Source organism: Pomacea canaliculata, linkage group LG2, assembly GCF_003073045.1.
Source record: "Pomacea canaliculata isolate SZHN2017 linkage group LG2, ASM307304v1, whole genome shotgun sequence".
Lineage (NCBI taxonomy): Eukaryota > Metazoa > Mollusca > Gastropoda > Architaenioglossa > Ampullariidae > Pomacea > Pomacea canaliculata.
This window is the reverse complement of record NC_037591.1, coordinates 37,491,708-37,508,185: the sequence shown is the minus strand read 5'-3', so window position 1 is coordinate 37,508,185 and position 16,478 is coordinate 37,491,708. Positions and strand designations below refer to the sequence as shown.

Sequence of the window (16,478 nt, the reverse complement as noted above, 5' to 3'; positions counted from 1 at the left end):
CAGCGTCCCCCAGTCAAGCTCCGTTGAGTACCAATCTCCAGATCCTCTGCCGGGGCTGACATCGTAGGGCTGCCCTCAGACATAGCACGCGCGTGCTGACCGCGTGCACTGAGGTGCAAACTATCCCCGCCAGACGGCGTGCGTTCTTCACGGGGCAGGGATGACGCCGAGTCGAGGAGTAAAAATCAGGAGCGGTCCATTTAAGAGCATTTTCATGCGCTGCTGAAGCTTTCTCGCCAAAGCGTCTGGTTCTCGTCCAAGAAGGTTGACAATGCAAAAAGGTTGATGTGCTTTGCGCTGATGGCTTGTTGTTTGAGGTTTTTGTACTGCCGTTGGGTGGGTGATGGGGACAGATATACATAAACTTATGTAGTAAGTATTACAACTGGCTGACAGGGACTTACCAGGAACCTTAAATGAGCATTATCATCAACGCAAAGGTGTGAAGAGTGATCCTCATTCACCCTTCAGTTACAGTCTCAATTCGCTCGGAGTTTCTTCCACCTCGAACTCCATAGACACACGCACGAACGCACAATTACTCATACATACACCCACCCACCCAACCACCCACACGCACGATCAAACTCATATACGCACATTAATTTATGCTCTTGGCTATAACTCTCCTACCTATTCACGATCATTTTGCCATACCCCACCCCCACTACATCTCTACCCACCCAACCCCTCCCTCTCTCCACTTCCCCTTTTGTGGACGAAGCTAATGGTTCCCTGAGGTCGTATAACACTCGGTGCACTAGCGAGGGCCTAACTACAACACGACGTGCTGAGAAGCCGGGCGACACAAATCAGGTGGTCGACGAGTGAGTGAGATCGATACTTTCATCTGTGTCATAATCGTTTGATTTAACGACAAGGTGGGGCGTTCGGGTACCCGGCAATGAATCTTGAAACCCTCGTTAATGCTTTTGCTGGAGACGCTGGGCGCGTGCGTGAGAGCGTGAGTGCGTGCACAGAGGGTACCCGACGGATGTGCGTGTGGAGGCTGACGTTTGGGTGGATGTTGTGGTCCAGTGGTGGTGTGTGCGTGTACTCTCTGCATCACCTTGCTTAGCGTGGGTACTTTACTACATGGAACTCACAGGAGCGAGCAGCTGGCGCGCGCTTGTAAATCTACCCGAGCCTTACAGGAGGGTGGGAGCACTTCTCCGGCCTTTTCCCTAGAGGGTATACAAAAACGCTGCCAGTGACCGGAAGCAGCCGAGACGGTATTAATTCTCCGTTATACAAGCGTGCCACCCACCGTGAAAAGACGCCACGGCGAAGTAACCCACGTTGTTTCCCATGGCGCAGCTTCTGGAGCAGAACACACGCACCGGAAGTAGTTTCCTTCGGAGAAATTGTGGGGCTGGGGACAGGATAAAGAGGAAGGAAGGTGGAATGTGTGCTGACTGTTGCAATCAGTTTCAGATTTACTAATAAATAATAAATAAATTTTTTTTATTTAGCACTTGTGACTACCTGGCTTAAACAGCTTACGTATCCAGCAACAATGCCGCCATATTAGTGCCATCATCCGACATCAGATTTATTTACTGTTTCTTGCTTTTATTTATTTAAAGATCCCGACGTTTTCAACAGTTAACAGATAAAAACAGTTCTGTTGCTCCAAGTGAACGTCTGACAAGAAATTAAAACCGAGCAGCCATCACACTTCATCATCTTGAGTAGACCATTCTCATGGTGGGAGGAGGGTCTGGTGTAGGACGGTGGAGCCTGCAGTTAACGGCGGTTAGCATGCGGTTGAAACACTCAAAAGCATAAAGGAGCTAGACAAATCTCTGGCAGTTCACTGAATGTTTTATCCTTGAAGACAATCAGATGTTTGTATGAAAGCAATGAGTGCGACTGTGGGACAGACGATCGTTGGTCTGGGGACTGCGACTGTGCTGCAGGTGAGGTAGGCGCACACCTGTCGTCCGCCTCTCACATGCCCTGTCTACACAATGTGACCACTTAACGGTCACTGCCACTTTTCTAGGCTTTACCTTCAGACATACATAATAGACAGATTTTTACTATCTTAAATGGCTTTTGTACAACCTCGGAGGATATATGAAGTCTTTGGGATAGGGAGAGGGGGATGTCTTTTTCTGGGTACCGATTTCACGGGTAGAGTGCATGTGAAATGGTGTATGTGCAGTGACCTATGTTCAGCGATGTATTGCAAGGAGGATATGTTGGGGGACAGTGGTGGGAGGGGAAGAAGAGAACCGACACAACATTGAAAACAATGCCATTAAATACGAACGGACCATCGAAGATGAGTGATTTTTCTTGTCTGTGTTTCCCAGACGACAGAAGTGTGATAACTACGCATATCCACTTCTGACTAGTAAAACCGCTGGAGAAAAAAATGGAGAAAAGAGAAGAAAAAAAAAGGCAACACTTTAGACCGAACAAAAACAAGGGCTGAGGCAGGTTTATCACCAAAAACATCGTTATGCAAATCAACACAGACTTCCCTTCGCCAAAGTCTCGTTCTCTAATGTACTCTGAAGACAGACAGGTAAAAAGCAATTTGTCTGGAGTCCAAATACCCTCTCCTACCCTAACTCACACCTCCACCCCATCTCCTACTGCGCTTGGAAAGTACACAAAATCTTTGTTTGGTTTCGTTTTAAAAAGCTTGTTTCCAAGGCCACTCGCTCTCAAACATCACGAACATCACGGGCAGATGAAGAAATGATGCTACAGCCAACAACATATGGCACCCCTCACGTGCTTCAAGCGACATCGGAAAAGTCTTTAAAAAAATAAAATGAAGAAGTCATCTGGAAACTGGTCTTTATACTTTCTTCGTCGTTAAAACTTTACAGCATTTGGAGGCTGACAAGCCCGGCATGGTAGTTGTGAAAAACACCGTTAACAACTGACAATGAATACGATCAGGATATATGCTTGAAGAAAGTCAGAGACTGTTGAAAGAAGAAAAGAACGACAAATAAATTACATGATCATCCACGAATCCTCCATCGTGTTCCCACAAAGCTTAACACTCAACTGACCAAAATTTGTACAAAAAGGCGAATCTTCATACACACACAGAGATAGAGAGAGAGAGAACTAAAAAGCAGCATACAGCAAATGTGTAGCGGCTTGCATGTCTTTTGCCCATCTTCCTAAAGGATTGTTTTCATATAGTAATTTGCATCACTTGCAAGAGAAATTTATTTTGTAGTGACGTGAACATTGTATTCATCCCCTAAAACATTCAGAAAAGCATAGATGTGTAGAAGATGTAATGCTGACTTAATGAAGTATACAAATGTGCATATACTTTTTTAATGATCAAAATCAATAGCAAATGACATGATGTATGGTGAGATTCCCACTAACATGGAGCAAAGAAATCTGACTTTACTGTAACAAAACAGCACAACTCATGAAGACAATGTGTTTATTCCTCTTTCACATGATAAAACATGGAAAATAAAATAGAGATATTGGGAAAATTAGGAACACAGACTAATTTCACATCTGAAGGTCTCCGTTAGTTAAGTTTTTTTTTTGTGTTTTTTAATAGTTGTACCAGCAGGGTGTCAAACCATTAGCTGTTCATACAGTCCTTCGTCAAACAGTAAAGTACAAATATTCCTGCTAAACAGGACAGCTCATTCTGTCAGTGGCATTCCCTCCTCACTTTTTCACACAGCTGTTTCTTTATCAGGCCACCTATGTGGACAGTCTTGCTGGGTCTGGATGCATTCATTTGTCACGACAGCTTTCGTTAAAAATCTGGTCTCATCTGGAGCAGGGGAGACAACATCAAAGTTCAGATTTGCTCTTCGAGAGTGTTATGTACCCTTTGTAGTCCAGCATAGCGACTCTCCACTTTTACTATGCTGTGTCACAGAAAGAGAGAACTAACACCCCCATTCTAATGCGCCCACCTCTCCTCTCTTTATGTAAATTATGAGTTTACTTGATGAACATAATTTGTACTTAAGCGAACAATTACTTTCCCTGAAATGATTTAGATACATAAAACAAGATTTTGGTATAGTTAAAGCCAAGAAAACTATTTTAAGTGCAAAAAATATGGCTGTGAGATACCAATACAGTCTCAACTTATTAACTCCACCACAGCTAAAAACTCTAAAGTTTTAAATACCTTCAATTGACAAAAGACATATATACTGAAAAAAGGCTCACCTTTTTATGTCACATAAATCCCTTTTCACATACTATAATTAACACTTAATTGGTAGGAAGTTACTTAAAAATGTATACATAATTCTTTTTAATGTTATAAATAATCCACAGATAGGGCTAATTGCAGTAAGCTGTGATTACAAGCAAAAACTTCATGGACATACATCCTAATAGTATAATTATACACATTATTCACAAATTTTCAACTTTTTAATTAGAGTATTCATAAGGATCATGTGTACTGGATTAGGAACTCAGGATAAATCTGCTGGTTGCGGAAAACAACATAAACACGTGGATTGTTCATGTCGTCTACCACAGCATCTGCAAGAGCATTTGGCATAGTGGAATCTAGAGGTGGAGGTCGCTTGAGATCTCTTGCACCCTGGGCAATTTGTCCTGTCAATACTCGAGCCATAAACATGTACCGATAACCATCATCATCTGATGAAGCATAGTTGTCCGAGATTTTAGCATCAATGGCAAAATAGGCCCCCTTGCCCCAGATAGTTCCAACATTTTCACCAGCCAGAAGTGGATCAATGTTCTGGTGCTGGATTGCCTCCACACACTTAAAACTTGTCCCATGAAACAAGGCCAACTCATTGGCAGCTCCAAGTCCATACTTCCGCTCCATAGTTCTCTTTGTACTGCAACAAACACACAATGTCAAAGAGTAATAAACAGGTATATAGCACAACACTTCACAATAGGAATTCCATTTTTAAACTTTAGCCTTGTGATATTCTGAGTGAACCAATCTAAAATTAGTTTTAACTCTCATTATACAGGTCCCTTGTTTTGAAACATATAGTGTTGATCCTCACCCACTATAAAATGCAACTCAGTTTATTTTTAAACTTCATATTAAAAGTTATTTCATTGCTTTATGAGCATTAAAAATGATTAAAAATGTAGATAAGAGCACACAAGTACAACAAATTGCTGTATGCTGCTTTTTATACCTTGAAAGTTTCGTCCTTTTTTTTAGCCCACTATCAGAAGTAATATATTTATTATCACTTTGGATTTGCTTAGAAATTTATTTTGTTAAAACCAAATCCAAGTAATGAAGAGTTTTTATTTTTGAACAGCATAGTAAATATAAATAAAATGTAGGGAAAATGTGGTATTCTGTAGACAGTTGAATGAACTTTAGTTTTTTATGCTAAAAATGAATTATCTAAAGGTATACAAACATTCTTCTTTGTGATGTTTATCATTTAGTACACAGTGTTGAAAATTATTATTCATAATTAAGTCTAAGATATTTCAATTTCAGTGCTTCCCTTTGACTTTTCTCTTAGTATCATAAATGTTTATTCATTTTTCCTTTAGTCTGGTATACAACTAGTGTACTTTTCCAATACGTGTGCATTTGATCAACGAGTTTCTGTAACTTAACCCAAAACAAAATAGCTGAGCTACCTAAAGCTTCCATATAGTAAGAGTTCAGCAGCTAGATTTTATCCTTTTGATTTTTTTTTTTAGGCCTGAGCAACATTACTCTTTTTCTTCTAGTTATTAAATTTTTGCTTTCCTTAAATTTTGAATAAGGATATTCTACTTAAGTTTTATTCACTTTTATTTGTTACACAACAGCAACTAAACTTATAATTCAGCACTACATGAGAAGAAAAAATAACACCCAAATGTAATATTTTAAGCAGAAATGCTTCAAATAAGGACTTTCTCACATAAGCGATAAGTATGATACGTACGCATGGTACACATCCCACAGTGTCCGGTTCTGAATACGCCTGATGGAAACAATATCTGCATTGCTCATGGTCATGTGGAATTTTTGCTTAACATCTTTGTATTCTTCAGCTGTCAGTGGATTCTCTGGTTTCAAAGCTTCCACAAGAAGTTCTTGGTTGTCCATGGTAGTCCAGTGAGGCGGAATATCATCTCTGTCACGTTGTCTCCCCTTGACTTTGTCTGCAATGCTGTGAATGAAGAATGATTATGCACTGTCTTGTTTAAGATGGTTTTTTTCAGGAAGCTAGCTGATTCATGTTCATTGAATTAAAAAGGGGTACAGATCGCCAACAGTTTCAACTATAATGTACAATTATCAAGATAGATAATAAAATAATAGATAATAAAAATAAGTAGATTTGTATAGCACATTTTCTACTTTAAAAGTAGGCTTAATGCACTTTCTAATTGCCCAAAATACACAAATATTCAAAAACAGGAAGGAAAAGGAAGAAATCCTACGTCTATAAACCAAAACATAACAACAAATACACTGAGACACAGCAACACTGTATTTCAGTATGGAGGCAAGATCTTGAAATCCAGGGGGCATTTGAAAATAAAAGGCAGACAGTAACTTTCTTTGGCTTACCCTTTGAGTTTTGCCTTCACTTCTGGTGCTTTGCAAAGGTCCAGAGGTGTTTTACTAAATTTGTTTCTGATCCCTAGATCAGCACCACATTCAGCCAGCATGCACAGAATGGACTGCACCAGTACATCTCCCCCCTCCGCTACCTGTACATTCAAAACTTGTCAGTGACATCTAGACAGTTCTACTCATCATACAACTTTTCTGGAAGGTCATGGCCTTAAATGGTTTCAAGGTGAAATTACACAGTAATGTGAAATCTAAAATTTGTTATTAAAACACTTATCTGACCAAACTGGAATGCAAAGAAAACACATTCAGTAGATAACCCAGTATATAAACCTACTGCACTTGATGACTTGGGCATCTGAGCCAGGTGAGCTGCTGTGTTGCCGTCCTCATCTTGTATATTGACATCAGCACCTGTAATAGGATAATCTTTGTCAGTCATAACCAATTGTTTTATTTCTACAGACCAGTCATACAGAGGTTAATCTTTTGTCAGTCATGTTCAGTTAATTTGTTCATGCTCTGTTGACTCAGTACGTAATAGTCAAAGCCAGATTCATTCAAGATTTGCTTGGTCAGACCTTTTTCTCAAACATCTTTAAAATAAAAATCTTATGAAAATTTCATTGTAGCAACATATCAGTACACCACAATACAGGAATTTACAGGTGGTTACAGCTTTAAAAGGATGGAAGGTCTGGTTTTAAATGTTCACAGACCCAACAGTCGACAGCCTTGACATGATTATGCAGATGCTGACAGCACTCACAGGTATTGGACATTTTGAAGGATATGACATTTAAAATAAAAAAAGTAAGGGAGAACATACCAATCGACAGCAGCACATCAATGACATGCTGATTACAGCAGTGGACTGCATGATGCAGAGGTGTACGACCATGTTTGTCTTTAGCATTTATCTGTACATTTCCCTGCCATAAAGAAAACAATAACACATCATTCAATGTATATAGTTTCTATCAAATTACCTGTAGTAAATATAGTTTTTTATGTGTTTTTTATGCTTCTATGCTACTGTCAACTTCTTTCACTTCTATAAAATATTCTTGTGACATTGTATACTTGATGAATCCTGCAGTGCTCCAAGAAACATATTTCATAATAAAATCATCCATTTTTCATAAAGCTGAAACTGTAACAAATTATTCATAAAATATCATTGCAAATTCATGACAAGATAAACTAATGATCATGAATGACCTATTCAGTAATCCCAGTTTAGTAATCAAATTAAACTTTCCTATACCCTATCACTGATCCTTCTCTTGCAATCTTTATTAGATTTCTATTTAACTAAAGAAATATCTTCTGTCAAAATCTAAATCTAAATCAGACACTCAAGATGATGAGTTAGATGGATTATATAGCATGCAAGTATTACGGTGGATGCGTGGTGTCCTGCTCTCTAGCAAAGAAATACCAGGAGTTACAGACACCATAGACAGATCAACTCTGGCCCACAGCTGCACAAGTTCCAAAGTCTTGCTTATGGTGTGAGTGAATCTATGCCCTTTTCCTAGATACCATGTTCACAATGTTCTAAATATAAGCCAGATTCTACCTGCTTGATCAGCATGCCTGCAACTGCAGTGCGTCCATTTATTGCTGCTAAGTGCAGAGGAGTGAAATCGTCTGGTCCACATGTGACAGATGCCAGGCTCTGTTTCTGTTTTATCAACTTTTCAACCACTCTATTTAAAAAAAAAAATTAATCTTTAGATACTGGAAATACCAAAGTTTCATGTAAACATGGAGAGACATTTAGACATATCTGCATGGTGATTATTCATTCCCACCCACCCACCTATCTAGACACACACAGATATATATGCCGAAGAAACATAATCGAACCTAGGAGTGTAAAATAGGACTTGTCCAGAACTTTCAAATAAACTGTAAAATTTTTACATTATATATATATAGATATATCTTCTAAAAGAATATATGAATAACCAACCATAACTATATATTACACATCTGTTGTAAATAAAAGATAATGTGTGATACAGTGTTGACAATGAAAAGGGTTATTCATGTACATGTCACTAACCTTTCATTGCCTTTAATGGCAGCCACGTGCATAATATTCTGGCCATCTTTGTTTGTTTTACTGCCATCCAGCTTTTCACATTTGAGGAGACATTTGATGATCTTATGGTCATTATTTTTGATGGCTTCATGCATGGCTGTGTCTCCATCAGCATCCTGAGAAAGATAAAACTATTATCTATGATCACAGTTTTCCTAGAAATATGCTTAAATTTTCCATGAAAAAAATCCTTTCCTTTTGTAATAGAAGACACTCATTTCACTGATGGCTTTCAGCCCACACATGAAGTGAGTAATAATTTCTTACCTGAACATTAACATCTGCACCAAAGTTGACTAGAACATCAACACTTGCAGAGTCTTTTTGACTCACTGCAATGTGCAGTGCAGTCAGTCCATTTTTATTTTTGGTATCCATCTTTGCCTTTTGCTTACAAAGCTCCTCAAGCACCAAGTTCTTTTCTCTGTTAAAATGATTGGTCATGTTAGTTGCCCATCAATGGTTTGTCATACAGGATTAAATTATATTTCAGATATTTGCAGTTTCACTTATTCATTACTCCCTCTTTCTCTCTCTCACTCTCTTGTATTCATACACATTTATACACACACATACGTAGGTGTACACAGCTATAACCATGGCCTGCACAAAGCAACTTGCAATGTTTGCAGGCTAGATTGCTACAACGCCACATCAATTACACTCACCCATCTGCAGCATAGTGCAGTGGAGTATCACCATCATCATCTGCCAAGTCTTTGTTGGCCCCAGCACCAAGCAAGAACTGCACAATCGGAAGGTGTCCTTTGTTACATGCTAAATGCAGGGCTGTGCGACCATCAGCTCGACTATCCACCTGCACACAAAGAATACAAAAACTTGGTTTTTACAACCACAAGTTCCTGAAAACATCCCAAATCGCTTCAATCCTATATTCCTTTAATTCTAAAACACAGGAATTCAATGTGTAACAAGGCTGATGCTCATCTATTCCTGTGTTAAGGGCTTCAAAAGACATCATGCAGAGACTCAATATAAACGCACATTTGATTTTCCCTACAAACAATTACACATGTAGCTTTTATCACTAGTGGTGTACAAGGCAGGTAAATTCACATCTTGAACTGCACTGAGTGAACACATTTCTAACACTGAGAAACAAGTGCTTGCTTGAAAGTTCTCCTTAGGCAGACATTTCTTTTTTATTTCGCTCATGTGTTTGGCATATTTGTGTTATTCTCTCCCAGCATATGAAATCTGTGAAATTTCTAATAGAGCAATACTTCTCCGTTGTTTTTTTAACTGTCTAATATTTAGTCCTTCACTAACCTTGGCTGGATTGTTCGTCACAAAAGCTTTAACCTTTTCAAGATCACCCTCAAAAGCAGCCGTGATATATTCTTTTACTTTGTCAGGTGGTAGCCTTCCATGAAATGATGACAATCTCTCTGTGATTGCTGAAAGTGGAAAGATACAGGTATTTAGCCAGTTGAGTGGCATACAGTCACATTTATCAGGTAGCCAGTTCCCAAGTTGTTGAGCCGAAAACACAGTGGACAAGATGTGCAGCAGAACAGTGGGTTAAATGCTTATGATGTTGATCATGAAACTTCTTGTAAGAGATTACAGAAATAAGCAACAACAGAGGTAACTTTCACTTAATACTGTATATGCTTTCTTTCTAGGTCCAAGAAATAGTCTGTATAGTGACTGATCCTTAGTAGCAGATAAGATTGTCTACTTCAGGCATTTTTAGATTGGTAGTTACTTAGATGCATTTTGCAGGCTAAGTGTAGGTGACAGGTGACATAGCAAAGGTGACAATGTGATAGGGCTATAGCACTTACTTGAACTTTGTGAAACAGTTTTCTTTACATCCACAGCTGCAGGTCTAGCTATTTTCTGTTGATTAATGTCGAAATGCTGTGTGCAGCTTACAGGATTCAGAAGCCAAATTTTCCCATCAACCTCAACTTTTAAATCTCCATCTCCATCAATGTCCATTATCTTTCCAAGTTTTCCTAATACCTGAAATTAAATAACAGGCAATGGGCTTGTTGATTACATTTTTAATGGTGATTTTGGCTCTAGCTACTTGAAAGAACATTTTACATGACATGCAATTTCTAAGAGCAGAAAAGTGTGTAGACACAGAGGACTCAAAGCCTTAATAATGTTTGACACAAACATGGGGTTTGTAAAATGTAAAACAAGCTGTCACACAACATACATCTTCCATTCGGTCGTTCCACCCTCCATGACCAACTTGTAGCTCAACAGCAGCATTATAGCTGTCAATTATCTGCACACTGCCTCCTTTTTGAAAGGAACCAACCTGAGGAAAGGAAAAAAGCAATTAAGATGAAGAATTTATTTATTTGCCAAGTGGCATTGATCAATGCAAATGTCTTCATAGCTACAGCCCAATTGCATCGATAGCTCTGTATTAAATGACTTGATAATGACTAACACTTACTTGAAAAATACCCATCTAACACAAACTTGCGTGTACCACATCATGTAATACTATATGTAAACCTCAGAAATATGCAAAGAAATATTTTCCATAAAAAGGGCATTAGAAAATAAATCAGTAAATTGCTCTCATTACACTCACATAACCCTCACACACACACACACACTCTCTACACTACCTGAATGTATTAGTTCCATCACAGGCATGCCCAAACACACATGCGAGTGTGCACACATGCACTGACCCTCAATCGCACACTTGGGTTACACACAGAGCTCAAGGAGACACCCTTAACATTCAGTCCTAACTATTTATAAATTGTTAACTTAGATTTTACATTTTCTAACAATTGTATTTCATAAAATGCCTTATCATATATATATATACACCTATCACAAACAATGAGTGCAATTAATATTTTAAGTTCTTGTGTCACAATAAAATAAAAAATAAGGTAAAAAATCCACTGTAAATTAAAAGTGAAGAAACTGAATTACATCTGCAAACTTACTTTGTTTAAGACATGGCGAATGACATTCCATACACGAGCATCTTCATACTGCAGTTGCATTATTGTGCTGTGTGGGATTTTAACAATTGTTCCCACTTCCGAAAGGCACTGAGACAAGAAATTTTAAATTCTATATAAATATGTGAATGTATGTGTACATATTTTTTATAAAAATATATATATACATAAAAAAATGGGCATATCTATTTATACAGGATTTGCACAAACCTGGAGGGAAAAAAATCCCAAAACAAGAGCACATTTACCTGTTTCATGCCATCATTCCATCCACAACTGTGCTCTTTATGTAGCTTCTGAAATGTGTTAAGGTCCACATCTACAATCACCTTGTCACCTTGCTTTAGATGGATCTGGTCTGGCTTTATGACATCTGCAGTAAAATGAATTTCTAACTCAGACAAAGGGCAGTAAAATAGAGGACAAAATTCCCCCAAAATGCATAAACATCAAACAAAATGCTAAGATGAGCATTGTCACCTTTATTTCTCATTAAGGTGCACAGGGTTATTACTTGTATACTATGGTACATGCATAAAGTTAGAAACTACTTAGTGGAAATGGATGCTATTAAGTTGCAGCAATCTTTCTGAGATGGACAGCTTGCTTTTTCAAAAGCAGAAAACTTTTAGTTTTCCCTGTCAACATGTTTTTTCTAATATAATATTTAATTCTCTAGTTGTGCATTTGTAATTAGAATGCATCAAAGAACAAAGGAATGTTAAAAAATTACGAGTATGGCTGGACAGTGGTTTGAAAATATGAAATGTAATGTGAGTAATAACAGCTGTATATTCATATGCCTTGTTTATCCACTAAGCCATATATGATGCGATATCAAAGACTGGGGTTAACTATGAGCACATGTGTTCATGTGGGGATGTGTTAGGGCAAGTACACACACACATGCATGTCTTTGTGTGCATTCTGGGAAGGTGCTTGAAACATAAGAAAAAAAGAGGATATACCAAGGGCAGGAAGGTGGTCAGGGTAGAAGGTGCCACCCTTTGTGTTTGAAACTGCTTTCAGCTCTACTTTCCCCTCAGCTCCAGTCCTGTAGCCAACCAGTTTGTCTGGGTTGTGTGGCCACCTGACACGCACTCCACCTCTGTAGTAGCCACCTGAATATGTTCCCACCTCAGTAATCTCACCTTTGCTTTCCGGGCCTCCTGTAGGTAACAAAAACTTTTGGTCAGTGAGGAGTGTGGTATTGGATACCACACTTTGGGCTTCTCCTTTGCTGCCTTACTTTCCCCATTCCTCTATGGATTCAACACCCTACGAGTGTTTACAGAAGCATGAGCTGTAACCATATTATGGCTATCCGCTTCCCCTCACTATAATCAGCAAGTAATAAATTGTATCAATTTTCTTACAATAGCAAGAACATCATTTGCAATTACAACAATAATAAATTAAAACTAAGTCAAAGTCTATAATAATATAATAAGAAACCTAATTATTAATTTTTTAAGTCATTTTCCTCACCATCCTGGTTTTCAAAACGCCAGTGTGGACCACGAACAACTACTGCACCTTTTACTAGTCCATGCACATCTTGTTTATTAGATGCACTGCGTGGTGGTAGGCGTACACTAACAAAGAATAGTGAGAAAAAGCATAACAAGATGAAAACAACCCTGAACTAGACTCTTACAATGAGCAGAAAAGCTAGCAAAGACAGGACACACACTTTGGAAGAGTATAAAAAAATTAATGTGTATATATGTGTGTGTGTGTGAGAGAGAGAGTGTGCATGCACACAGGTGAGCACATATGTTCATATATACATAAAAATTTCAAAGATTCCAGACAGTAGTGCTACGATTATGTCCCTTTACCTTTTTTCTTTTTTTTTTTTTTTTTGCTTGAAGAGGCTAGCTCTCTGAAAAATATTTCTCTTTTCTCAACCTGTTACGTCTCAGCCTCTGTTTGACCTGCACTTCTTCCACATATCCTCATCATTGTACTGTGGCTTTTGGTTTCTCATCAACTTTTACCTTTATCAATGGTCTAACACTATAATGGTCAATTTTGTGAAAAGGGGCAAACAGATGATGAATATAAGATAGTCATGGAGCTAACCATTGCACAGCACTTTTTTCATACTGCTGCTGTGCTTCTGTTATGTCTGTGTTTATTGACATTGCACTAATTTGTCTGTAAGTTAGTGTTTGAGGGTTGCTTCATGGAAGGTTTTCTTTTTGTACAAATGTCAAATGTTTGTTGTAAAGTGCCATGAGCTTGGCTTTAGCTGGAGTACTACAATGTATAAGCTCAGTGCTTTACATGATTATTATTATCATCACTTCCAGTATAGGTCCTTATCATCCTTCCCATTATAATCATCATCTGATAAACATCCAATAAATTACGCTCGATAAATTATGCTCATGCAATTTTCCTGATGTACTCACAGTTTGCTGTCTTCTGTTGTATAACGAAGAAAGGGATGTGTTCTGTCATGACGATCAGCATAGTAGCATGGTGTACAGAGATCATAGTCAGTGCATACACAACACTTCCAGCGCATTCCTCCAATGCCTTGCGTCTTACAAGCATCACATGTCACTGTTGTAAACTTAACCCCTGTAAAAGCATTCTCTGTATCAGTTATGTTTGATTTGTATCAACTAAAATAAGTACAACAGCAAAATATAGACAGAGAGGCAGGAAAAATCTATGAGCATTCTTTTTCCTTCTTTTTCTCCTCTACAGAATTTTTTTGTAAACGTGTTCTATACTTGCTGTTACTGTACTACAGTCAGGGCTGTACCTAGGGGCAGGCAGACGAGGCATCTTCCTATGGCACCACTTTTTTGATAGTTGTCAGGAGCCCTGTGCTTTTGATTATGATAATTAGATCGCAACTAAAACTGTGTTGATTGTGGCGTTGAGGGCCCTGCACATGCCCTATACCTCGGGCCCAGCAAGGGCTACGAATGGGCCTGACTACAGTACAAATAAAGTCTCCTAATATGTATTATCTATTTCTGTCTTATGACACTGGCCTGTTAGAATCTCTCAACTTTCACTTTATTATTTCAACATCTCTTACATCTCATGAGCAAAATCAGACTGATCCCTGAAGGCAATTAGTGGCTAGTGTCCACTGGCATTGGTGTCAAATGAAAATGCCAGTGGTGGGGGATGGGAAACTGACTTTATTATCTATCACATTGTATTTTCCACTTACCTATAGGTCCATTGTCATATATTCTCAGTTCAAACTTGTCATCCCTCCCAGCACTGTACATCCGCTCTTCACCAGTCGTGTCCCAGATGACCAACACTTTCCCAGCTGTGGGTATTGCAACCATGGTGCCCAGGTGACCTTCACCCCCATCTTGGTTGCCTCCAGACCAGTCTGGACCCCTCACCACACGAATCCCAAACTTCATACCGACGTTGTTGTCTGAAATTACATGCTTTATACATATAGAGATAGATATATACACACATACAGTAGGTCACTTCAAGTTGAAAAATGTCTCAAACATTGATGAATGTTTCATTCTCAGAATGAGAATGACCTCCAAATCAACCTATGTAAACAACAATTTAGTTGATTAATGTTCATCCCCTACAGACAGCAAGAGAGTACTTTGGCATGTCAATCAGAAAACTGTTGGGTGAGGAAACATATATATGTCAAGAAACCTATATATATATATAAATATACTGCTTTCATACAGTCATTGTACTGTATATATACTGTATATATATAATATAGTTCTGTATATATAAGAATGTGCACCAGTTTTTGATTAAATTGTTTTTTATTTTAAAGAAACTATAAATTGTGTTTGATTCATGTGTTGTGTGCCTTCCATTATAAAAGTAGCACGGTGCATATATACACATACACAAAACTACTTTAAACTGTATCACTTCAAGGTGAAAAATGTCTCTGCCACTACTGCGTTATGAGAATGACCGAGTTACCACTTGACTTTCAGATCAACCTAGCCAGTAATAATTAATTTAGTTAATTTACTTCCATATATATATAGCAAGCTTTGACATGTCCCATGCAGTAGAAAAAGGTTAGGAAATGGAAGCTGTGCAGGAAACAAAAGTTATCACGCTATGTTGTTTTACCTACAAAGTCTGCGTTTATCAGAAAGCTCACCTAGCTTATCTTAGTGAAACTATAAGCGGTTTGCAATTAATGTGTTTTCTATTGTTAGAGGAAGATTGTGTTTGGCACAAACTAGGTCGAACGATACGAACGTTGTATTCATTTGTTTCTAATAAACTAGTCAGTTGAAGACAACAAATAATAAGAAGATATTGTTAACTTACCTAGAGTGCTGTGTGCTTTACACAGGATCCTCGTCGAAATCAGGATTACACGATAATACTGCGTGTAGTTTTCTCGGAAACAGTACACCTTCTTTTATCGGAAATTTCCGTTTCTATTTGCGGCTAACCCATAAAACGTCCCAAAGTTTATTTCGGATAAAGTAAATAAATGTGACATCGCCCAGGCATAGTCTATGGTAGGCATCTATGCTAAGAAGGTTTTAGTGACTTATTGGAGTTCATGACATTTTTATTTCACGAAATAAGACGTACATTCCAATCACTGCTCATATATATCGAAGGAGGAAGTTCAAGTGGCCTTTGTACCCCGTACTTAATGACGGTTTCTGCTTATGCGTGTATGACACGTACAGTGCTACGCAATTTGAAGATAGTGTATCATGTAATATTAGTAATTTTAGGAGCCGACATTATAGAGCCTATTTGCCTGCTCCTTCGGGGTTATTTTTATTATTACTCTTTGTTGTGAGCTCCTATAACTCGAAAAAAACATTATATGTCCCTGCTGTCTATATATATATATGTTTCCGTGCTTGAG

The 16,478-nt window shown here is 38.3% G+C and overlaps 1 protein-coding gene across 1 annotated transcript; it reads right to left on the bottom strand.

Moving 5' to 3' along the window:
* Positions 1 to 3,407: 3,407 nt before the first annotated feature.
* On the bottom strand, positions 3,408 to 16,052 carry LOC112556702 (E3 ubiquitin-protein ligase MIB2-like). Its single transcript, XM_025225942.1, has 19 exons — positions 15,920 to 16,052; positions 14,811 to 15,029; positions 14,032 to 14,203; positions 13,103 to 13,209; positions 12,583 to 12,783; positions 11,863 to 11,987; positions 11,597 to 11,704; positions 10,840 to 10,944; positions 10,457 to 10,637; positions 9,939 to 10,066; positions 9,317 to 9,465; positions 8,916 to 9,072; positions 8,610 to 8,764; positions 8,121 to 8,250; positions 7,368 to 7,470; positions 6,876 to 6,952; positions 6,533 to 6,675; positions 5,901 to 6,128; positions 3,408 to 4,829 (listed from the first exon to the last, which is right to left on the bottom strand). Exons 2-19 carry the CDS (start codon positions 15,013 to 15,015, stop codon positions 4,412 to 4,414), a joined length of 2,892 nt encoding a protein of 963 aa, XP_025081727.1. The 5' UTR covers positions 15,016 to 15,029; positions 15,920 to 16,052; the 3' UTR covers positions 3,408 to 4,411.
* Positions 16,053 to 16,478: the final 426 nt, after the last annotated feature.